Raw genomic sequence first — 24,502 nt, forward strand, 5'->3', positions numbered from 1 at the left:
ACTTTTTAATATCTTTAGTATGCTTTGTATGACTAATATCACATATTATGTTCATTGAACTGTTGTTCCCTAATATTGAATACCCTGACTGAGTTATACTTAGTTTCTCTTCTGACAATAAATAATTAAAAAAAAAAAAAAATTAAATAGTAATTACATTTTGGAGTTTACAGGATATATATATATACTGTATATTTACTGTAAATATTTCATTTGCGACTTCTCAAAGTCTATTTGATAATGCCACTTTGGGATTGTGAGAATGTTTTACATTCAACTCGTAATAACAACGTAAATCTCGGAGTGCAAAAATCGAACTTCTAGAGGTTTTAATACTCAAACATGAGTGCAAACTATTGCTCAACTAATCCTATAATATAAAAGGCCAAGTGTGTTTGTCGAAGCTGTCATGAGCAGTAGAGGACAGCGAAAGGACAAACACACCTGGCCTTAGAGTCTTCCTGATCTGCTGTTTTCAGCGTGGGCGGGCGTGACAGGGCAGGACCGAGCGTGGTGGGGTGGGGCCAGGCGCGGTCACATGCGTTTCGAGAGAGACAGATCAAAAGAGAGGGGGAGAGAGAGAAAAAGAGAGGGGGAGAGAGCAAAAGAGATGGGAAAGAGCAAAAAAAGAGGGGAGAGAGAGCAAAATAGAGGGGAAAGAACAAAAGAGAGGGGATAGAGAGAGCTAAAGAGAGGGGGAGAGAGAAAAATAAAGGGGGGAAAGAGAGAGCAAAAAAGAGGGGGGAGACAGAGAGCAAAAGAGAGGGGGAGAGAGAGAGCAAAAGATAGGGGGAGAAATAAAAAGAGAAGGGAAGAAAGAGCAAAAGAGTGGGGGGAGAGAGATAGAGCAAAAGAGGGGGGAAAGAACAAAAGAGAGGGAGAGTGAGAGCAAACGAGAGGGAGAGAGAGCACAAAAAGGAGGGAGAAGAGAGCGCAAATGCAAGGGTGGAAAGAGAGCAAACGAGAGGGGGAGAGAGAGAGTGGCGAGAGAGAGGGGGCAGATAGAGGGGGGGGAGAGAGGGGGTGGAGAGAGAAAGGGAGAAAGAGAGTGGGGGAGAGAGAGGGGGGGGAGAGAGAAAGGGGGGAGAGAGAGAAAAAAAGAGGGGAAAGAGCAAAAGAGAAGGGGGAGAGAACAAAAGAGAGGGGGGGAGAGAGAGCAAAAGAGAGGGGAGAGAGAGAGCAAAAGACAGGGGGGGAGAGCACAAAAGAGAGGGGGAGAGAGAGCGCAAAAGAGAGGGGAGAGAGCACAAAAGAGAGGGGGGAGAGAGAGCGCAAAAGAGAGGGGAGAGAGCACAAAAAGAGAGGGGGGAGAGAGAGCGCACAAGAGAGGGGAGAGAGCACAAAAGAGAGGGGGGAGAGAGAGCGCAAAAAAGAGAGTTGGGGAGAAAGAGAGCAAAAGAGAGGTGGAGTGAGAGAGAGGACAAAAGAGAGGGGGAGAGAGTGCAAAAGAGAGGGGGGAGAGAGAGCAAAAGAGAGGGGGAGAGAGAAAGCAAAAGAGAGGGGGGGAGAGAGAGCAAGGGGTGGGACCGCTGTACTGCAAAAAATGGCCCGTGTGAACAGGCTTTAGGACTAGTAATCTATAATCAAATAATTTTAACACATACTTTAGCTATGCTTTTAATTTTTTTCTTTAATACAAATTTGAAGCTTCTTATTTTATGTGCTCTACACTGGAATAATATTTTGGTCTCTCCTTCAGGTATAGAGGAACGTAGCACTGCCCTTAATAAGATATACAGCTCTTAATGTAAAATTTGCAGAATCCTGTGAAGATCATTGTAACACTGACTGATCTTGTTTGATAATTTTAATTAAGCAGAGAACTTAAGTGAATCGTGCCCTTTATAAGAAAGGTCACAAAGAGATTAAGTTACATAAAGTTTGAAATAAAAAAATAACATGACACATAGATAGGGAAACTTTTTTGTGAATAATTCAATAAAGGGAAAAAAAAAGAAAAATTAAAAAATATTTTTTTTATTCTGAATAGCTCTAGCAAAACTTGTTTCTCCTTAAATAACCAGTATAATTGCATAATCAAAAAATGCATCATAACAAGAAAAATGCAATAGCACTTATTGCCAATTTCAAATAAGTAGTAGATTTTATTCTAACAAACTTGAAAAATTCCTTAGATTTCCTTTCCCTTGCATCATGTCACAGCTATCAGTCAATCACAGACTCATAAACGTAAAGACTGTGAAGTCTTGCACATGCTCAGTAAGAGCTGTTGTCTCAGTGTAAGTGCATGTATTGTAACTGTATCATGTGACAGCTATCAGCTAATCCCAGACTCATATACAAATACACTGAGAAGATTTGCACATGCTCAGTAGGAGCTGGTGCCTAAGTGTATGTGCATATAACTGTATCATGTGACAGCTATCAGCCAATCACAGACTCATATACATATACACTGTAAAGTCTTGCACATGCTCAGTAGGAGCTGGTGCCTCAGTGTGTGTGCATGTAACTGTATCATGTGACAGCTATCAGCCAATCACAGACTTATATATGTATACACTGCGATCTCTTGCACATGCTCAGTAGTAACTGGTGCCTCAGGCTGTGTGCATATAACTGTATCATGTTACAGCGATCAACTAATCACAGACTCATATACGTATACACTGTGATCTCTTGCACATGCCATTGCTCAGTAGGAGCTGGTGCCTCAGTGGGTGTGCATATTATTGCCAATTTCAAATAAGTAGTAGATTTTATTCTAACAAACATCTACACTGTAAAGTCTTGCACATGCTCAGTAGGAGCTGGTGTCTCAGTGAGTGTGCATATAAAAAGACTGTGTACAATTTGATATGGACATACATTGGAATTTTATTTTTTTGTTAAATTGCTGCTCTTTCTGAATCGTAAAAACTTAATTTTGACTTTTGTGTCCCTTTAATGTATTCTAAATTGCCTGTTTTTGACAGCTGCAAAGTATTTAATGTATGGGACATAATTCCCTTATATTTGTATATAATTTAGTTGTTTTGACTGAAATAATCACAGTTTTTCCTAAGGACATGCCCAATTAAAGAGCAGACCTGCATATCCCATATCTCTTTAAATACAAAGACCAATAGCTAGGTATTAATATGTTAATTATAAGTGGGGGTTTCAATGAGCAAAACCATCTATTTTAGGTACAAAAATCTCTCACTCCCCCCACCATTTAGTGGTGGATTTTCTTTCTGCCTGCTGTTTACATAGCTTTTCTAAAGAGAATGCCACAGTATTCATATTTTCTGTATAGGTGTTAGTTTCAACACCAAAAGCAGCTGCTGTATTTTAAATTACAAAAATAAAGTAAGGCGATTGATTGCAAACAATGGGGTCGAATGGCCCCTGATCCCCATGCTCCTTAACTGGTCCGCCTGCTCTGAGGCTGCGGACATCAATCCGCCCAATCTCATACGATCGCGCTGATTGACACCCCCTGCTCTGCAGGGGGCGACATTGCACAAGCAGTTCACAGGAACTGCTTGTGCAATGATAAATGCGGATAGCGTATGCTGTCGGCATTCATCGATGTCTGAGCGATGATAAATCGGCCCCAATGTATTATTCCAGTGGGAGAAATGTATCCTTTGGAAGACATTAGAGGTATTGTATACATAATTATAATTATTGTCTTTTTCTGTGACAGTAGATACAGGATCACACAATGAGAAAAGTAAAGTAAATTGCATTAGCCAATGGCATAAGACAACTGCAACAATGTAACTGTGTATTTATAATATATTAGGTAATACATCATCCCAATACTGGCTAATCTAATACAGGTAATGTAATTCTGTGATGTTTATGTGGCAGGTGATATGACTTAGGGAATGTATCCTCACCACCACCAGGATACCTACTCCTGTTTATCTAAAATCTTATATCTCACTTCCTTGCACAAGGCTACAATCTTATTTCGCTGTCCTATGGTCTGGAATATTATGTGCTTAACACCCTCTCAAACTAGATTTACATCTGGACAATCCCCAGTGTATTTAGGTGTTATTTATTTTTCACTTGTATTATTAACATGCAATGTGCTTTTGCTCTTCAGCAGCTCTGTATAAACCTACTAATTCATACATACAAGAAATGTGCTTCCTATTGACCAATGTGTGTTAAGATATGAAAGAAAAAAAGGCAAATATAAAATGATAAGCTATCGGATTGTGGGCAGAGACATGTAACTCTGGGTCTTTGAGGGGTGCAAAGAGGAAATAACGATCTCTCTGATTGAAGACATTACTGACCTTAATTGACTTAGCCCAATCAGATAAATTCTGAAATCCTTGAGTTTTTTTGTGACTTTAAAGTGCACAATTTGTACATTGTTTTTCTTATGTCTTCCTTCTTAGAACTTTATTAGACATAAATGTTTTAGAAAGTGTATTCAATTTATTTTTATTGTTTACTATATGAATATAATATATTCCATGATATACCCTATGGTAGAAGTCATCACTCTTTTTGCTGATTCAAACCCTCTTGTAGATTCAAGTTCTTTCACCAGACTCTACAATAAAGCTGTGTCACTGCTCTGCCTTGCTTTTAATCTGATCCTACTACCAAGGGAATTACTATGTGCAGAGAGACACCATTGTGTGATAGGTTTATCTACCCTTCTACTAACCAAAATACATCCCTTTTCTAATGCATAGCCCTTCCAGATTATAAAAGGATAATTTGTGCCTTGCTTTCCTACATCTCATGTGCCTTGCTCAGACAGATACTTATCTCTTCATAATGCATTGCATCTGACAATCCTCAGAAGTATATCTCCAGGGCCAGATTTACCATTAGGCAGAGTAGGCATGTCCCTACAGGCACCTTCCATAGAGGGGCATCTGTCTCTCTGCTTCATATGCCTTTTCTGCACACCTCTGTGGCTCTGCCCTCACTCACCATAGTAGATAATAACTTTGCCCTTAAAGGGACATTATACACTCATTTTTTCTTTGCATAAATGTTTTGCAGATGATCTATTTATATAGCCCATAAAGTTGTTTTTTTTTTTTAATATATAGTTTTGCTTATTTTTAAATAACATTGCTCTGATTTTCAGACTCCTAACCAAGCCCTAACGTTTTAGGAGTATACCAACAGATACCTACTCCAGCCTGCTCCTGTTTGTGTAAAGGGTCTTTTCGTGTGCAAAAGAAGGGGGAGGGGTGAGTGTCTTATTTCCCACTTGCAGTGGGCTTTCCAGCTACCTTTTCAAGAGAGCTAAACTGAGAACTTATAAGTAAGTTTTTAAACAGTTTTATACTGGATTTTTATATCAGTATCTGCACCTTATTCTTTATAGTAGTGTCTAGTTATATGAAAATTGGTGCATACTGTCCCTTTAACAAAGATGGCTGCCAGGCTATCAGGTCCGTTTCTCCAGTGAATGCAGACAGAGCAGCCAGAGCAATCTGTGAGTAAGTGTGTGGGGGTTAGTTTTTTTACGGGGAGTGACAGTGAGTGACTATTGTGCGCTATTACAGTGCGCGGTGGGCATGTATCAGCTGCAGTAGCAGTGCCTGTCAAAATCAACATGACAGGTTGTACAGTCAGAGGTCTTTCATATAAAATACCATAGGTATGAATATTATTGCTATGGGCTTGGTTGATTGTGCACATTGCAGGCTCGGTCAGCAAAGTTTCTAAATGAAGCCCCAGTCCTAGACAACTTGCACTTTCTTGTATAAATTATATTTAAAAAAAATACTGTTCTGACTGGAATCTCATCGTATTGGGCAAATACTGTCGCTGTCTGGAGTGTTTTGTTATAGATCATAGACTGCCTTGGCAAAATTAGCCAGCTGCTGTAAAAAAAAAACCAACATAATTCTATAAATTTATAGCTGTATCTATAGGTTCATACATGTGAACCGGAGCATGTGGGGAGCGCTTTAGATTTTAGTGCCTACAGGTACCTGGGCTGTATATCTGGGCTGTATATCTGGGCTGTATATATTCTTGTTTAGATAATGTAAATAGATGTGCTTCATATGTAAGTAAATTGATTATTAACCCAAACACATCCCTCTCTGCTAATGAGACCCCACAGACAGCGTACCCAAACACTGTGTAAATCCATTTCATATATACCATGCATCTTATCAAAGCACTTCCTGAAACATAACTACCATATAAGTTTTGCCAAAATATTGTCATTATGTTACCCTATGAAACAATATCCCATATCAAATCTAGTTTTCTCTCTGATGGACATATCTACTCAATTTACAACCTTGCTTACCCAGCGTCATACACTAAGGAGATAAACTATACATTAAGCAACCTCTTAAACAATGATGGACCCAAGTAAATCTCCTTATTAAGTCCAGATCCTTTGTATTATGTTACAAACTGCTTGTCTGCTCTGAATCTCACTATTGTATCTATGTAATTATAATATTTGGGTTCCTTCCTTAATAACACAAACTAGTATGTTTACTGCATCAATGGGGAAAAAAATGTAAAAAAAATAGTTTTTAAGGTGCTATTAAATGTTTAATATATATTAAAATAAAAATATTAAATTTTGAACTGTCTTAAAATACATTTTCTTCTGCAAGAGGAATATTTTATGCAGTCTGTACTGTTCACAGAATTCTGCCTCCCTAAGATCATTATTGGCAATAATATAAATAATGCTTTCAGTTTCTCTATAATGAATTTTTGACGATCACATCAATTTAGTTTAAATAAATCTCCCATGATGCCTAGCACTGTACATGACTGGGTTTCAAAAACCAAGTGAAAGAGAACACTGACTTCTGAAATACACAGAATGTCTTATTTCTCATTTGTTTTATATAACCAATCATAAGAACCAATTTCAGTTATTTATGAGACTGTTTTTACTGGATTAGGCAAAGGAATACAATTATTTGTAGCTAAAATATTTTTCCTGACATTTAATTGAGCTTTCTAACTGAATTATTTTACTTAAAGAGCAACAGATGCAGAGAACAGAGATGCTAACATTTTGTTTATTATATTTGTGTTTTCTGAACATTAACCATATATTAACTTTATAGGAGACTCAGATCAATTTAATATCAAGTTAATATGGACCATTGTCTGTTACTAAATTTACTGAGGACATTTACTTAACTATAAAACTGTTATCATCTCATAAACATCTTTTTCTGCCTAAAAGGAAGACTGTGCATATATATCAAGCTATGGGTGCTTATGTAATAGTATATAACGTTATTTATATTGTGTTTTCTCCACAAGGTGACTTAAAGTGCAGAGCCTACAGGCCACAGATTATAATGTAAAATGGCAGCTGCCAGTCTCTCACTCATATTATTATACCTTAGTAGGGACAAATGCTTGATTGATCCTGTCAAGGTTTTAAAAGGTTAACCTAGAAGTTTAAACTGAGGACATAGATTTGCCAGTCGACCAGTTAAGCAAGTCAGCCATCTTACCAACACAATTAAACACACATCCAGTAAATATTTGTTTCAAGGTCAATCAAGATTTTTTGTTACAAAAGTTTTATTTGTTTATTTAATGTTAAACATGACGGCTACATTATTTGTGTTACGTGCACATAAAATAAGACGCTGCTTGAATTAATACCATTTCATACAATACAATTTGAGTAGTTTCAAAATAAAAACCATATAGTTGAATAGAATGACAATAAAGTGTACTACACATGTGCACAGCAACAACATTTGTTTTATCGGAAAGATTTATTTCAGTATTAACTTCCAAAACATTTGTTCGGCCAAATTAATCCATGTGACCTTGTTTCAGACAAATAATTTAATCTGATTTTTTACCATTATTTCCAATGGGAAAAGCAAATATAGACAACTTATTATTATTATTATTATTATTAGTTATTTGTAGAGGGCCAATATATCCTGCATATTAGCAAAAATCTTTTACTATTGGATTCAAATAATTACAAGAACCTATATTTCAATGTTAGCATAATATACAACACTATGATTACATTTTGAGTCAATGACAAGCTCACAGAGGCACATAAGTCACCACTGCAATGTTCCAATAGCTCAAGTCAAAAAGGTTACAAAAGTCTGAGCACCCTCTAGTATCCCACCTCACTTTACTAGGATAAGGGCTTGATTGGACAAGTCTGTATGATTGAAATTCAACATTTAATGCCTGGTTGGATGTTCCTAACAACAGTCATTAGTAATATTATGGACCACATTGAACATGGGTGGGATATGGACACTTAAATAGATCGGACCCTGTTAATCCTGTGCATAACAAGGAGCTGTTTAACTAAACTATATAACTCCTTCCTCCTCTTTCTTGTACATTTTATTTTAGTTTCAAAAATCAGGAGAAGGAGTAGAACCAATCTATTTGATCAAACAATAATTTAATCTTCGCCTGTTATGTCCAAAAATCTATTCAGCTAACAATCAGCAAATTTCAGATACATTTGCATTAATCTGAAGCCTGAATACACATCTCTTAATTGTATCATTTCCCATAATGTAATTCTAAGTGTTTTCTCTCTCTCTCTCTCTCTCTCTCTCTATATATATATATATATATATATATATATAAAACATGCCAGAAGAAGCCCACAAAGCATAAATAGTGCAATAATGCCAGAAGAACCCACAAGATACCTCAAACTGTCAGCACCTTTGCCGGATGTAACAGGCCAGGTCTGTGAGTATTGAGACAATGCAGGATTTCCCAAGAGGACGGGATGCCTGAGATAAAGGTACAGGACAGTACACAGTCATCCTTGGAGTGTCAATTAAGGGAAACATAAACATTTATAGTCTCAAACATCACTATGGGCCCAAGTTTACTGCACAGGTATGCTGATCATGTTAACAATTGTACCCAGTAAAAGGGCACACAGAAGTTCCGCCTCCAGATTGGGATACCCTAAGGGGTCTGGAAGAACAATTGGGACTGTGTGTATATACAGTCATAATAATAAGGGGGTTAATCTAATGGTAGCCAATCTGATCTAGCTTTAGTTTGAGACTTTTATGGGGATATCAATTGATCCAATAGATTCTTTTTGGATACATGGGACTGTAAAACTTGAATCAGGGTAAGTCAATCTATTACTGAATGATCAATTTCCTCACTCCCAGAGTTATCTTACATCTTCTTCAGTGAGCCGGCTCACTTTAAACAGCTTGACACTCTTGCTTATCAATAACAATTGTTTGGTGTAAATTGTTTGGTGTAATTTAGTTTTAGTTTTATTTGAGGTATGTATTGATTCGTGATTAATCTGTATATTTTGCATCCACATCTAATTATCTGGAGCACTTAATTGGTCTGGAGAACTCTGAAATACATTTTGTTTGGTTTAAAATTTAAATTGATCTCTCTCTGTGGTTTTGTTCAGGTGGTGTCCTTTAACAGGGGTTTATTGAACCTTTTTGACATTACCAGTGCAGGTAAAGATAGTCTTTGAAAATCACTTTATTAAGGGATTTTCAACCCTCTTTTTTGTACATATATATATATTATTGGTCGTGGCATGCAATGCCTTATTTGATTTTTCACCCATGTGTAGCTCAATTATGTTTCAAAGATTTGAATAATTCTTGAGCTAGAATTCAGTGACATTATGTAATTTGGTGCTTTGCGCCTGTATACATGACTTCCTATATGCTAATGTTCTTTCAGTCATTATATCTATAAATAAACCTATGGCAATATTAAAAGGATGCTCTATACAACTATAAGCTCTATGTTCTAAGCAGAGGATGCCAATTTGAAGCACTTGCGAGCCTGCTTATCACAATACAGAAAGCATTGGTCACATGACGACTGTTTCTTATTTACCTCTCTGACACCTTTGAGGTGGCGGAGATAAATCACCCTGAACATGTTCGTTTGGGGTGATTGACAGGCCCTGCTCACACGTGATTGGTCATGCAGTGTTAAATGAGGCAATCCTTGTGCAATAGTACATACAGACAGAGGAAGTACAGTGTCCACTGACCTCTCACCATGGAGATCAGTGGACAGTTGGTAACTTTATCTATCCATTGCTTTTTAGATGGAGCCTTATGTGTTTATCTCCCACGTAGGGCTTAAAGGGACAGTAAACACAGTGTAATTAAAATACATTTCTGTTGTGTTGCTATAGAATAACATATCAGCCAAGTCTTAACATTTTAAAACAAAAGAACAACCTTTTTACTGCAATTGCTTTTCAATAGCCAAACTCCACCCTTTCTTTGCCTTATTTTGAGGATACAATCTGGGGTTGAGTCTGCTGACAACAAGGCTAGTGACTGTTGTAAAGTTAGTATAAAGTACATTGTTTTGCGCTTGTTATTTGTTAAAGCCAATTAGGAAAATATGTGCAGTAGGGTTAGCCTTGAGGAGTCAGCAGGTGGATTTCCATCTCGAAAAATGATAAAATCCTCAATTTTCAGAGCTATGTTATATAAAAAGGGGGCAAACTAATGAAAATATACTTTTTTTTAATAAGCATATCTAAACATTTTAAATAAAAATCTTAAGATGTTTACAGTCTATTTTAGTGCAAAGGCAAGGATGTGCTCAGAAGCCACAAGCATGGCAGTAGGACATGATCAGACAGCCAATCAGGAGGGGCACTTGCACACAGCAGCTAATCACTGGCCTTTTTGTTACTTGGGAGCTCAGTTACCTATGTGCTTAACCCTTTTTTACATGCTCTAAAAATTAGTGTATGCCATTTACTCCTTCAGATTGTCCCTTTAATGTTATATGCTAGTAATATCTACTTGCCTGTTTGTTCATGTGTACCTGCGCACTATCCATGTATAGTATCTCATTTATTAATATGTATTGCCATAGAACAAGCCACTGAGCTGTTGTTCGTTCCTTAGAGAGCGTTTCACTTTCTTTACGTATTTGAATTATGACCCTGGGAAAGTCTCCCTAAGAATGATGGGGAAACCAGATGTGGACTCAGTGTGCTTAGTGGATTATAACTGAACCTTGCTAATGAGGCCCTAAGAATTTTGAAAGGAACGTCTAGGGTTGCCATGTTCCTTGTTTATAGAGGGATTGACTTGTATTTCAGGGCCGGACTGACCTTGTTAGAATCAGACTGATAAACTTCAGGAAAGTTCTTCTCTGTGAAAAGCACAATTGGGCTAAAAGAGGCTGCTCTAAGGAAATCACAATTGAACAAGCTGCTATTTGTTCCTGGTAGAGTGCTTCTCTTCCTAGGACTTATGTTTAAAACCTCGCCGGCTTGGAAAGAAAATCATGCAAAATCTTTAGGATTTTTTTTAGACATTGTATTGTAATGTAGGAGATTTAGTTTCACCTAACATGAAAATATAAATATTTCCCATTCCAATGTTCTTGACAAAGCAGAATATGTTCTATTTATTCATGAATACGTATATATATATATCGCAGATGCGCTTTCTCTCTGATGTTTTTATGTGATGTCTACAGGTATGTTATTCTAATAAATATGTCCTATAAATATAATTATTCTGATGATCACTGTCAAATAAATATCAAATATGTATTCATTTAAGTGTAATTTTGAATAGTAATTTTTCATACCAAAATGTTTATGTGAATTTTCTTGTGAGGTTAATTAAGACACACCAACCAAGTGTGAAATATTTTAGAATATATTGACACCATGTTTTGTTGCAACTGTTCTCAGTAGCCAAAATTTTGTACCAGTTGCTTTACTTGAAATTCCCAATCAAGTCTTGTTACTGTTAGCAAGGATAGCCACTGTAATATTGTGAGCAGATCTTTCACTGTTTTGCAATAACTTACAGGGCTAGGCACAAAAACCTGAAGCGCCCCCCTACCCCCCCCCCAAAAAAAAAAAAAGAGTGGAAATAAATGAGGACTTTTTATATTATTATTTAGGACAACTAAAAATAAATATTAGATGTAAAATTTCATTTTCCCTTTTATGGAGATACACAAATACACACACCAATTGCAATATTTGTTGAAATGGAAGCTACACCAAAAATCAATATTCACTTGACTCAAATGGCCATACAATTTCTATTATGTATAACAAAAACAAATCATGTTAAACTTTTAATGCAAAATATTCTAAAGAAAACCCTATTTAAAGGGACATAAAATGTGACAGTTTGCTAGAGCATTTTAATATTGCACTAGTGCTTGCACAGAAGTGTGTTAGCATCTTGCAAAAGAGTTAGACACATAGTCAATGTCAGTTCTGAGACAGCAATACACATCTGTGCAGACCAGATGGGCTCATAGGACATGTTTATTGACAAGCCATTAGTGTATTGCTTTTCTGGAGATGACTTTGACTATGTTCTTAACATTTTGTTGGAGTTAAACACAGTTTTGTGTAAACAATAGCAATATTAAAGCTAGCAGCATGCAAGCTCATCAACAACCTGTGCAGCCAGTGGAAGAAAACATAAAATGTAGGTATTTTTTCCACTACATGAAAAAAATCTTGTGAACTATAATATGATGTTGCTCTCAAAGGAAAACATGGAATGTTGTAGATTATATGTAATCCAGGGGTCAACAAATGTGTTTAAAATTAGGAATTCAATTTACCACAATACAAAAATACCACACTTACTTGATAAAAGAACAGATTAACAATTTTTTATGTGATGTGTGTGTATGTATATATATATATATATATATATAAATATATATATATACACATATATATACACATATATATACACATATATATATACATATATATATATATATATATATATATTTATATATATATATATATATATATATTATATATATATACACATACATATACATACATATACATACATACAAACAAATATGCCATGTGAGTGGTTTACACACATACACACTTTACAGCCTTACAGTCTACAAGCTTTGTTGTCAAAGTGCCCTAAAGGCTGTAAAATTTGTAAATCACAATTGGCAGCTTGTAATAAAGAGCAGAGCAGCTAGTCCCACATAACCTCCACACCTCCAAGGCCTTTATAGAACAAAAACATTCATCCTGAAACAGAATTTAACCCCCTGGCTATAAAAATGCCCTACAGCACATAACAAGTGAATACACTGCAACCCTCTCTGGTAGCCAAGGGGTTAAAGTGCTCTGCTTGTTATGTTGTCATTCTAGGCAGCATTAGAAGCCTTGTACAGTCCTAACCTGCTGTTTTGAAGCTTTCATTCCTCAACAAAAAGTGTCTGCTACACATCAGCATGGAGCTTGGCTGTGTGAGGCAACAGAAGTACATAAAATAAAAGTGAAACTAAACATGCCTGGCAAAAATGGGAGGGGTTTAGTTTTAATATTTGCCCCTCTCTCCTTCATGGCTCCCTCAACTGCTGTAACATATTCCCAATAAACACTCGACTCTGTAAGCACCTGGCAGCATAATTCTTACTAAAATTAATGCCCTCACAAAAATTTTTTTTTTTTTTTTTTTTTTTTTTTTATTACTGACAGGCAGGCGCCCCTCACTGCAAGGCGCCTGTAGGCACATGCCTACTGTGCCTAATGGGAAATCCGGCCCTGATAACTTATCCCCTCTGCTTCGGCTATCTAGGTTTTATGAAGTCTTCAATGTGCATTTCCAATTCTCAGAACTGGAAAACCCTCCATTTTTACACTTAAATTACAAGAAATAGTGGTACATTTAAAGGGATAGTCTAGTCAAAAATAAAATTTCAAGATTCAGGTAGAGCAGCTTTCTAATTTATTCCTATTATCAATTTTCTTTGTTCTCTTGCTATCTTTATTTTAAAAAGCTGGAAAGTAAGCTTAGGAGGTAGCCCATTTTAGGCTGAGTATCTGGGTAGTTCTTGCTGATTGGATGGCTACATTTAGAAACCAGTCAGCAACCCAAGTGACGAGCTAAAAATGGGCCAGCTCCTAAACTTACATTCCAGCTTTTTTAAATAAAGATACCAAGAGAATGAAGAAAAATTTATAATAGGAGAGTCAGTTAGAAAGTTGCTTAAAATTACTGCTCTATCTGCATCATTAAAGTTTAATTTTGACTAGACTATCCCTTTAATAGTGAAAATATATTGCAAAGTTTTTTATTACACATACTTACACCTTTTATATAACATTCTAAAAATGTTCCATGCCCCTTTAAATGTACAAAACAAGTAGGTTGCACTTTTATTTAAAAGTAACATAGGTATAAAGTCCTTTTTTGTCTACAAACATCACTAAACATTAGATTTGTAGCTTCATATATTTTATCATTCTTCTGAGCCTCTCTGACTTTTACAATGTCGTTTGTGCATGCCGGAATAAATAAAAATTGATGAAATCTATGTGAACCATGTCTCTCAGCCTCAAGAAAGTCATCACAAGAAACATTACAACTTTGCTGAAGTATCAGAAAAAAATGCATACAGATGGCATGAATAAAAAAACAGAAAGAATGCCCATGAAACCAGGTGATAACATTCATATTCATTACACAAATTGTAAAGTCTGCTGGAAATTGATCGTTTAAAATGTTGGCTTAAGGACATATCTGTATTTTAACTATAAAATGGATTGTGATAGGCCTACAGATTTGTTTATGTGCGCTGCATCTATTTATGTGTAATTGTTTATACAGGGCTGGATTTCTCATTAGGAAAGATGACATCTGTCTAGGGTTGCCAGCATTTAAATAGGTACCTGACAGTCACCTTTATTATGTTCATTGTAATCTATTGATCTATCTATCTCTCTGTCTGTCTGTCTGCATGTCTATATATCTGTCTTCATGCCAGCCTGTCTAAAAATTTGTCCTCATGTCTGTCTGTATGTCTGTCTGTATGTCTATAAATCTGTCTTCATGCCAGTCTGTCTTTAAATCTGTCCTCATGTCTGTCTGCCTGTCTGTATGTCTATAAATCTGTCTTCATGTCTGTCTGCCTGTCTGTATGTCTATAAATCTGTCCTCATGTCTGTCTGCCTGTCTGTATGTCTATAAATCTGTCTTCATGTCTGTCTGTCTGTCTATATAGCTGTCTTCATGCCAGTCTGTCTGTCCATCTGTATGTCTATAAATCTGTCTTCATGTCTGTCTGTCTGTCTGTCTGTATGTCTATAAATCTGTCTTCATGTCTGTCTGTCTGTCTATATAGCTGTCTTCATGCCAGTCTGTCTATAAATCTGTTCTCATGTTTTTATGTCTATAAATCTGTCTCCATGCAGGTCTGTCTATAAATCTGTCCTCATGTCTGTCTGTATGTCTGTCTGTCTATAAATTTATCTTCATGTCTGTATGTCTATAAATCTGTCTTCATGTCTGTCTGTATGTCTATATAGCTGTCTTCATGCCAGTCTGTCTTTAAATCTGTCCTCATGTCTGTCTGTATGTCTATAAATCTGTCTTCATGTCTGTCTGTATGTCAATATAGCTGTCTTCATGCCAGCCCGTCTATAAATCTGTCCTCATGTCTGTCTGTATGTCTTTCTGTATGTCTATAAATCTGTCTTCATGTCTGTATGTCTATAAATCTGTGTTCATGTCTGTCTGTATGTCTATATAGCTGTCTTCATTCCAGTCTGTCTATAAATCTGTCCTCATGTCTGTCTGTCTTCATAGATTGTAAAAAAAAAATTGACATAAGGAAAAATGCATTGAAAATATCAAACTTACTGTCTATCATCTATTATCTATCTATCTATCTATCTATCTATCTATCTATCTATATTTCTTTCTTTCTTTCTTTCTATCTATCTATCAATCTATCATTCTATATCTATCTATCTATCTATCTATCTATTTTCTATCTATTTTCTATCTATCTATCTATCTATCTATCTATCTATCTAACTGCTTGAGAATAGTTTGTTTCAATTTGGAAACTGAAATACATTAATTTTTAAAACTAAACTTGCAACTTTCTTTTCATGTTTCTGATAAAGTGTTATAAATCTCGACTTTCCATAATTATGCAAATTTTAGTTTTTACAATTATTATTATTATTATTATTTTTAAATTAAAAATAAAAATGTCTATTGTATAAGTTTATGACCATGCCAAAAAACAATGATATGGGAGTCTGCATGCACTTAAATACTTACATATATATCTGCCCCATAGAATCCATCCTGGTAGACAACACTGTTGAGTTAAGCAACAGAAAGAGACACAAAGATTAGTACTAATTCACTCGCTGACTATGCAACTTGGGATGCAAAAGGTTAGGTACTCGACAGTATGCACACAGGACATACATTGGTTTAGTAAGGGGGCTGGATGAAACACGTTTTAATAAGAATGGGGAAATGATAGACACAAATACCCATAAATAAGTTAGCCATATTTGTTTGTTTTACAGGAATACAAAATCTTTTTTTTGCATACTACATCACTTTTACAGAAAATGATCTTTTTATCATCTATCGCATTTGAATATTGAAAGTAACTTTTGAATATTTTAATATTAACAATCAAATGTAATTTCTCAGCAACTTCATTGGAAATCAATATTCAATTTTGAATGTCATTATTTGTTCAACAAGAACATTCAAATTCAGAACAAATATCAAGGGGAACATTTGTTGTATGATTTAAATTTCAAAATTCCAACAACCTCCCATCCCTAATTTGTAAGATTTTTTTGTAGTACTTCTTTATTTTTTTTTTACTCTTTGTTTTGAGAATTACTACTTATATTTTATACAGATTTCTCATGTTTTTTCAATAAATATTTTGTTAGCATTTTCATTGAATTGAAGAGTGTTGTGATTTAATGTTAAAGATCAGTCAAAGAATCAATAACATAAATATTTCAAGAGGTTCACCTCTTAAGAAATAAAGCACAAATAAAATCACACAAAGAACCTGGTGATCTAACACTTTCCACTATGGTAAGATTATCTAAGAACATACGTCAGTACTGTAAGATCCCTCAAAGAATTTTAGAAAGGAAAATTTTAGCTTGAGACCTGTTTAACTTCATATACAGAGTTCTGTGTGTGAAGCCAGGACACTTAACAACATAATGCTCAAAAAACAAACAAAGATTTAGCAAGATTTCTCTCCGTGTCTGCGGGTATTTGATCATCAGGCCAAGAGTTAGAAGTTTTATTATGATTTAAAGGGACATGAAACCCATTTTTTTTTTCTCTCATGGTTCAGATAGAGAATACAATTTTAAACAACATTCCAATTTACTTATTTTATCTAAATGCTTCATTCTTTAGATATCCTTGGTTGAAGAAATAGCAGTGCACATGGATGAGCCAATCACTTGATGCATCTATGTACAACCACCAATCAGCAGCTAATAAGCCTATTTAAAAAAAATTAACAAAGGATATCAAGAGAATTAAGCAATTGAGATAATAGAAGTAAATTGGAAAGTTGTTTAAAATTGCTGTACTTTCTAAATCATGAAAGAAAAATTTGTGTTCCATGCCCCTTTAAGAATTTACTTATTATTTGACAAAATTATTATGACTTCAGTGGTATAAACCAATAAATACAAATATAGCAGTGTTTTTAAAATTGATGATAATTGGTTCAATAATTACATAGCTTGATAAAAAAATGAGAAGTTTAAATTTATACCTGATTTTTGTTGTTATATTTTTGTTATCATTATTTATTATTATTACTATTAGCAGCAGTAGTAGTACTAATAGCCATATAATAATTATTAGTATTAGTATTTGTATATATAATTTATCACTAATTTGCTTTTGTTAGAATTATATCATGATCATGATGACATAATGACAAGAGATGTTGTTGTCATAAAAATTGTATAAATCTGTGCATGCCTAGGGTCACCTGAAAGAACTGACTTGCAATTATTTTTACTGAGAGGAAAAAGTGTAATATCTGAAGAATATACCCAATGAGTATGATTTCCATGGCACTTTAAATGATATCTCCCATCACTGTATTTAATACATACTTCCTACTCCTTTGTATGCAGAAGAAACATTTTTGACCTTTCTAGGAAGCCTCTGTGTTCTTGTTAAATATTAAATCCCCCCTTTTCTCTAGATGGATACCTTTAAGCTATTGTCTGCACTATGGCAAGAAATGCAATCATCAAAGTGATACGAAACTCTGCAAAGTGCCATCTTATTTACTCTTTCAGCCTAGCTGAGCAGAGACAACACCTGTAGATACGTTCCATAGATAAAGAACTGGCCATTACGTTTGCTAATTCCGAAATTTAAATAAAATGAATAATTCCTCAGTATTAATTTGTTTCTTTACATTACCTTAGAGGTTAAATATACATAACTCTACTGCGCTAAACCTAACACTTCTTCTCTAGGAGAAGGCTTAGTGGGGCAGATTACAGGGCCTACAGTAAAGGCAAAAAGGTTCTTTAGTGCAAGCCATTGATTCTGCAGTGTTATTCCTCCTTTTTGACACTTCTTGGGGCTCTGTGAAGATAGGATGCGACTAGCGCGGCTCTCCAGCGGACTAGAGGTAAGTACGTAAGGCTTCATGTGAAGCAAAGGAACAATTAATGTAAACATTCACCGAATATTCAGTTTTCTTTTAATTTAAAACAAATCAAATACCCAATAGCACTGCAAATGAATATTCAGAAAACTACATTTTTTTAAATATTTGTTCGGAAGGATTCGGACAAAACAATTTTTTTATCATTATATCACAATTATGATGACATTATGACAAGAGATTTGAAACACCTCTAGTTTTTTTCATTTCTGATTCAAATTTTACTATTTTATTTTGTTGATAAACCTGAACCAATTAGGTTATGAATTTCACTTTTTATTTTTTCAATGCGCTTCTGGAAAATGGACAATTAAATTGCCTATAGAGCTATCTAACTTTGGCTGCACCCCATAGTCAGTGATAATAACGCAAACTTGCGAACACCATTAAGGATGCATATTAAGTTGCAAGGATATAGGACCGATAATAGCACTTTTATTGCTATGTTTTTATGTTTTCATTTCTGTGATATATTGGCAATTGCACTTTACATTGGAAGTAAAGCGATTATTTCTTGAGAAAGGATTCTTTATTGTGTTGGTTTTCCCAACTGACATCTCTTTATGTCAAAGTGAATTGTAAGGAATATAGATAGGTCTTCTAACTAATAAGCATCATAAAATATATGCAAATCAAGCAGTGGATGCCGTTAGATACACAAATTGGTCTGTCCTTTCTGGAAGATAAACTATAACGTAATATTTAGTGTGTTTGGAAGCATGCCTCATTGTCTATGCTAAGTGCATGTGTTGTGGTGATAAAATAATGCCAGCGTATATATGTTTGTTTTCCATTTCTTGGATATGCGCTGAGTAGCTTATTAAACTTCAAACACGTACAAGAAATTTCTCAGTTAACAAAATGCCAGCATACTTTGTTTACAAATCCACATTGTCAATTATAATTCTTATCATTGTGCGAGCGGACATGATCCGATATTGCGGATCATGTCCGCTGCACATCGATAAATGCCGACAGCGTACGCTCTTAGCATTTAACATCATTGCACCAGCAGTTCTTGTGAACTGCTGGTGCATAGCCACCCCCTGCAGATTCACAGCCAATCGGCCGCTAGCAGGGGCTGATTTCTGGCGATGTCTGTCCGCCGCCTCAGAGCAGGCGGACAGGTTATGAAGCAGCGGTCTTTAGACTGCTGCTTCATAACTTGTGTTTCCGGTGAGCCTGGAGTCTTGACGGAAACACGGGGCATCAAGCTCCGTACATGCCCCTAAAAGATAAAGTAAAAACAAAATTAAACTTAAATGGATTAGATAGAGAATTACATTTTAAACACATTTTCTAATTATTTCTATTATTAATCGTGCTTAGTTCTCTTAGTATCCTTTGTTATAGAGTAATCATAGATGAGTTCAGGATCGTGCACCTGTAATTAACCATCTGACAGCAGTGTTTGCAATAATATTTAAAGCAATTTCATACATTGTTGCGATTACTACTGCCATAGACTGCTAAATACACATGCACTCTCCTAAGCTGCTATCAGCCTACCTAGGTATACTTTTCCACATAGACTGCTAAATACACATGCACTCTCCTAAGCTACTATCAGCCTACCTAGGTTTACTTTTCCACAAAAGATGCCAAGAAAGCAAATTTGATAATAGAAGTAAATTGGAAAGTTGTTTAAAATTGCAATGTCTTGTTTATTAAAACAAAGAGAGGTATTCTGGATATGTAAATTGGATACTATGATTCCTAAAGATTTGAATAAAGAAAGAGACATGACAGCTGTTTTGCAATAAATAATTACAGGTGTATGTAGTTTAGTGTAGTTCAGTTATTTGATATAATGTTAATACATTCTGTTGTATAGAGCATTATTATTTTAAATGAAACTTAATGAAAACTGTATTTTATTCAATGGCCAGTGGGTGGCACTATGTAAGGATGGTATTAGTATTATAGGTCATATATGGTTTGGTAATAGTGTGTAATTGTTGGTAAATGGATGTGTATTAAGGGGAATTAAACCCGAAACATCTGATTCACAAAAAGAATATTAAATTACACTTTGTGTTTAATGCTAGGAGCTATATTAAATTTAAACCAGAAGTTACTGGAACATAGAAAGTTATATCTTGTCGGTAAAGTTTTGGTTTTATACAGGAAAATATTTTGGCCCCAGGTCAAGGTTCAATAGAGTAGGTATATAGCATGATTCCTTCCCATTCCTTTAGCTTCCAAATGTTTAAAGGAACATAAAAGTGCAACAAAGGAAAAATGGTCTGTTCGGCCATTTTATTATAGTGTCATTATTTGCATATAACTCAATGTTACACACACACATACATACAGTACATACACATATACTATACATACACACTCATATGTACATACATACGTAAACACTCATACATACATACATAAATACACATACATACGCACATACACTCTATGTATATATGTGTGTACCGGTGTATATGTGTTTATATGTATGTATATTTATATATATATATATATATATATATATTCACAGACATACATACACATATAAACACATATATACATATGCACACATATATAGGCTTATATTGAAGTGCATTGAAGTCCTTTGCAGTAAAGTAGATAAAAACATGTAAAAGTATATCTATGCAATATTTATATTTAATAAAGTGTTATGCTATGTATTTACTGTACATATTTCACATACCAATGTTCTGCACATAGCATAATATGTTCTATGTATTTTTAAATAGATATACCTGTATATATATATATATATATATATATATATATATATATATATACAGTATATATATAAACCTATATATATTAATCTCTCTATATATTTATATAGGTATAGATATATATTTTACCAAAAACAAACAAACATATATATATATTAAATTATGTATTTATAATAAAGATTAAAAAGAACATATTCTTCTATGTGAAGAACATTGGAATTATATTTTCATGTCGGGTTAGTGCACCAGTAGGGTGTTTGTTTTTTTCACACTATTCTTGCTCCATTGACTTCTTGGGGATAATATGTTAATGTGGTTGTGATATTCAAAGTTTGGCTTTTTGCAAGCATCGGTTTAGCGCGAAAGCAAAACCTTTTTACTTTTAACTTGTAATATGGGCACTAACTGACAAGTGTAAAAAGCTTACTTCAAATGTGCGAGCGGGAGCGATAAATAGCACTCCACTTGCCCTTTATTGGTATAAAAATGAAGCTAGAAAAATACAAGATAAGTGTTTGATATTTTTAGACATTTTGCATATTTAGAGTTTAGGGGGTAGATTTACTATATGTCGAGCTGACATAATTCGCTATAGCGATTCCTGTCTGCTCGACATTGCTAAGTGCTGACAGCATTTATCATTGCACAAAAATTTCTAGTGAAATGCTTGTGCAATGCCGCCCCTGCTCACAAGGTGACCAATCGGCTGCTAGCATGGGCTATCAATCATCCTGATTGTATTGGATGATTTTAGGTGGCAGACAGGTTAAGAAGCAGCGGTCTTATGAACGCTGCTTCGTAACTTACATTTCAGGTGAACCTGAAACAATGGGCCCCCGAAGAAGCATTAGCTGCGTCATAAATGGAGCCCCAGGAATTTAGCATTTTTTATAGTAGTAGAACTTTGATGGAATTGGGATGTGCATGTGTCCATTAGTTGGGTGGGGGGTGCAGAGGGTAAGAACTTTGATGGAAGTGGGATGTGCATGTGTCCATTAGTTGGGTGGGGGGTGCAGAGGGTAAGAACTTTGATGGAATTGGGATGTGCATGTGTCCATTAGTTGGGTGGGGGGTGCAGAGGGTAAGAACTTTGATGGAATTGGGATGTGCATGTGTCCATTAGTTGGGTGGGGGGTGCAGAGGGTAAGAACTTTGATGGAAGTGGGATGTGCATGTGTCCATTAGTTGGGTGGGGGGTGCAGAGGGTAAGAACTTTGATGGAATTGGGATGTGCATGTGTCCATTAGTTGGGTGGGGGGTGCAGAGGGTAAGAACTTTGATGGAAGTGGGATGTGCATGTGTCCATTAGTTGGGTGGGGGGTGCAGAGGGTAAGAACTTTGATGGAATTGGGATGTGCATGTGTCCATTAGTTGGGTGGGGGGTGCAGAGGGTAAGAACTTTGATGGAATTGGGATGTGCATGTGTCCATTAGTTGGGTGGGGGGTGCAGAGGGTAAGAACTTTGATGGAAGTGGGATGTGCATGTGTCCATTAGTTGGGTGGGGGGTGCAGAGGGTAAGAACTTTGATGGACTTGGGATGTGCATGTGTCCATTAGTTGGGTGGGGGGGCAGAGGGTAAGAACTTTGATGGAAGTGGGATGTGCATGTGTCCATTAGTTGGGTGGGGGGTGCAGAGGGTAAGAACTTTGATGGAAGTGGGATGTGCATGTGTCCATTAGTTGGGTGGGGGGTGCAGAGGGTAAGAACTTTGATGGAAGTGGGATGTGCATGTGTCCATTAGTTGGGTGGGGGGTGCAGAGGGTAAGAACTTTGATGGAAGTGGGATGTGCATGTGTCCATTAGTTGGGTGGGGGGTGCAGAGGGTAAGAACTTTGGGTTATGAGAGGGTATTAAGTGCTAGGGGATGGGAATTTGGTACTAGAGAGGTTTTATGCTAAAAGTCTTGTCGTAGTTAGTGATAATGGCAAGGGAATGGTGCTTTCTGCCAGCTGCGATACGCTGTGAGTGGCACCAAATATTGCAACTAAGATGTTAGATGTGGTGTTGGGGCTGATTAATCAAAGGCTTAAAGGGACAGTCTAGTCAAAATTAATGATTCATGATTCAGATAGGGTATGTCATTTTAAACAACTTTCCAATTTACTTCTATTATATAATTTGCTCAATTCTTTAGATATCCTTTGTTGAAGAAATAGCAATGTACATGTGTGAGCCAATCACACAAGGCCTCTATGTGCAGCAACCAATCAGCAGCTACTGAACATATCTAGATATGCTTTTCAGCAAGTGATATCAAGAGAATGAAGCAAATTAGATAATAGAAGTAAATTAGAAAGTTGTTTAAAATGACATGCTCTCTCTAAATCACAAAAGAAAAAATTTGGGTTTTATGTCCCTTTAAAGAACAGTAGCATGGAATTTAGTGTTAATAGTTGTAAGGTGCCTGGGAGGTTTATGATTTATTGTGGTTGGGGATCTGGTTAGGGTTAATTAGCATTTTTTTATTTTTAGGGTGTGACGCACATTCCTATATATTATTCTTATTAGTTGATTATTTATTTTTCAGAAAGGAGCAGGTATCTTTTACCTAGTGTTGTATACAACAATATGGAAGGTGGCAGCAGTTAGTCACATACACTGTGTCACTAACTAGCACCACAGAGATTAAGGGGCCGAATTATCAAGCTCTGAGTGGAGCTTGATGCCCCTGTCTAAAGACTGCTGCACCATAACTGGTCTTCTAGCTCTGAGGCTGTGGACATCAATTCGCCCGATGCTATAGGATCGAGCTGATTGACATCCCCTGCTAGCAGCCAATTGGCCATGAATCTGCAGGGGGCGACATTGCACAAACAGTTCACAAGAACTGCTAGTGCAATGATAAATGCCGACAGCATATGCATTTATCGATGTGCGGTGGACATGATACAGTAAATCGTGTCATGTCCATCCGCACTTTAATAAATTGGCCCCTAAGAATGGAAATGTATAGTCACATGGTAAGCAGACATTTTTTAAAAAGGAGTTATTTATTTGTTTTTTTAAATTAAATACTGATTCCTTTGTGTAGATTGAGCTCTTCTGCAAGTAAGTACACGTATGTTTTAGGTAATTATAATTATATTGATGCCTCTATCCACAGTCATTTGTCAGGGAAGAAAAAAATAATGGCAAATATTACAAGCCAAGTGCAAAATTGCAAGTGATATGGAATGCTTATAATGCTTGTGCACAATCTATACAGCTTGCATTTTTGCCCTTAGATTACAAGTCAGTCAATGGTAAATATACTGTGTACTTTGTAGTATAGTGTGCGTTATAGTTCATGACAGACACTTGTTATCAATTGCGCTTTACTTGACTTCTGTCTTGTTAAAAGTCAATAAAGATAACCTCGTTT

The 24,502-nt window shown here is 35.8% G+C and overlaps 1 protein-coding gene across 1 annotated transcript in view; it reads right to left on the minus strand.

Annotated features, from left to right (window-relative positions):
• Positions 1-24,502, minus strand: part of RBFOX1 (RNA binding fox-1 homolog 1) — an 874,306-nt gene that overhangs the window by 142,976 nt on the left and 706,828 nt on the right. Inside the window, exon 9 of the mRNA XM_053694366.1 lies at positions 16,026-16,065. Coding sequence (XP_053550341.1) covers positions 16,026-16,065 — 40 coding nt within the window. The remainder of the gene's footprint in view (positions 1-16,025; positions 16,066-24,502) is intronic.

Source organism: Bombina bombina, chromosome 11 (genome assembly GCF_027579735.1).
Source record: "Bombina bombina isolate aBomBom1 chromosome 11, aBomBom1.pri, whole genome shotgun sequence".
In the NCBI taxonomy this organism is placed as follows: Eukaryota; Metazoa; Chordata; class Amphibia; order Anura; family Bombinatoridae; genus Bombina; species Bombina bombina.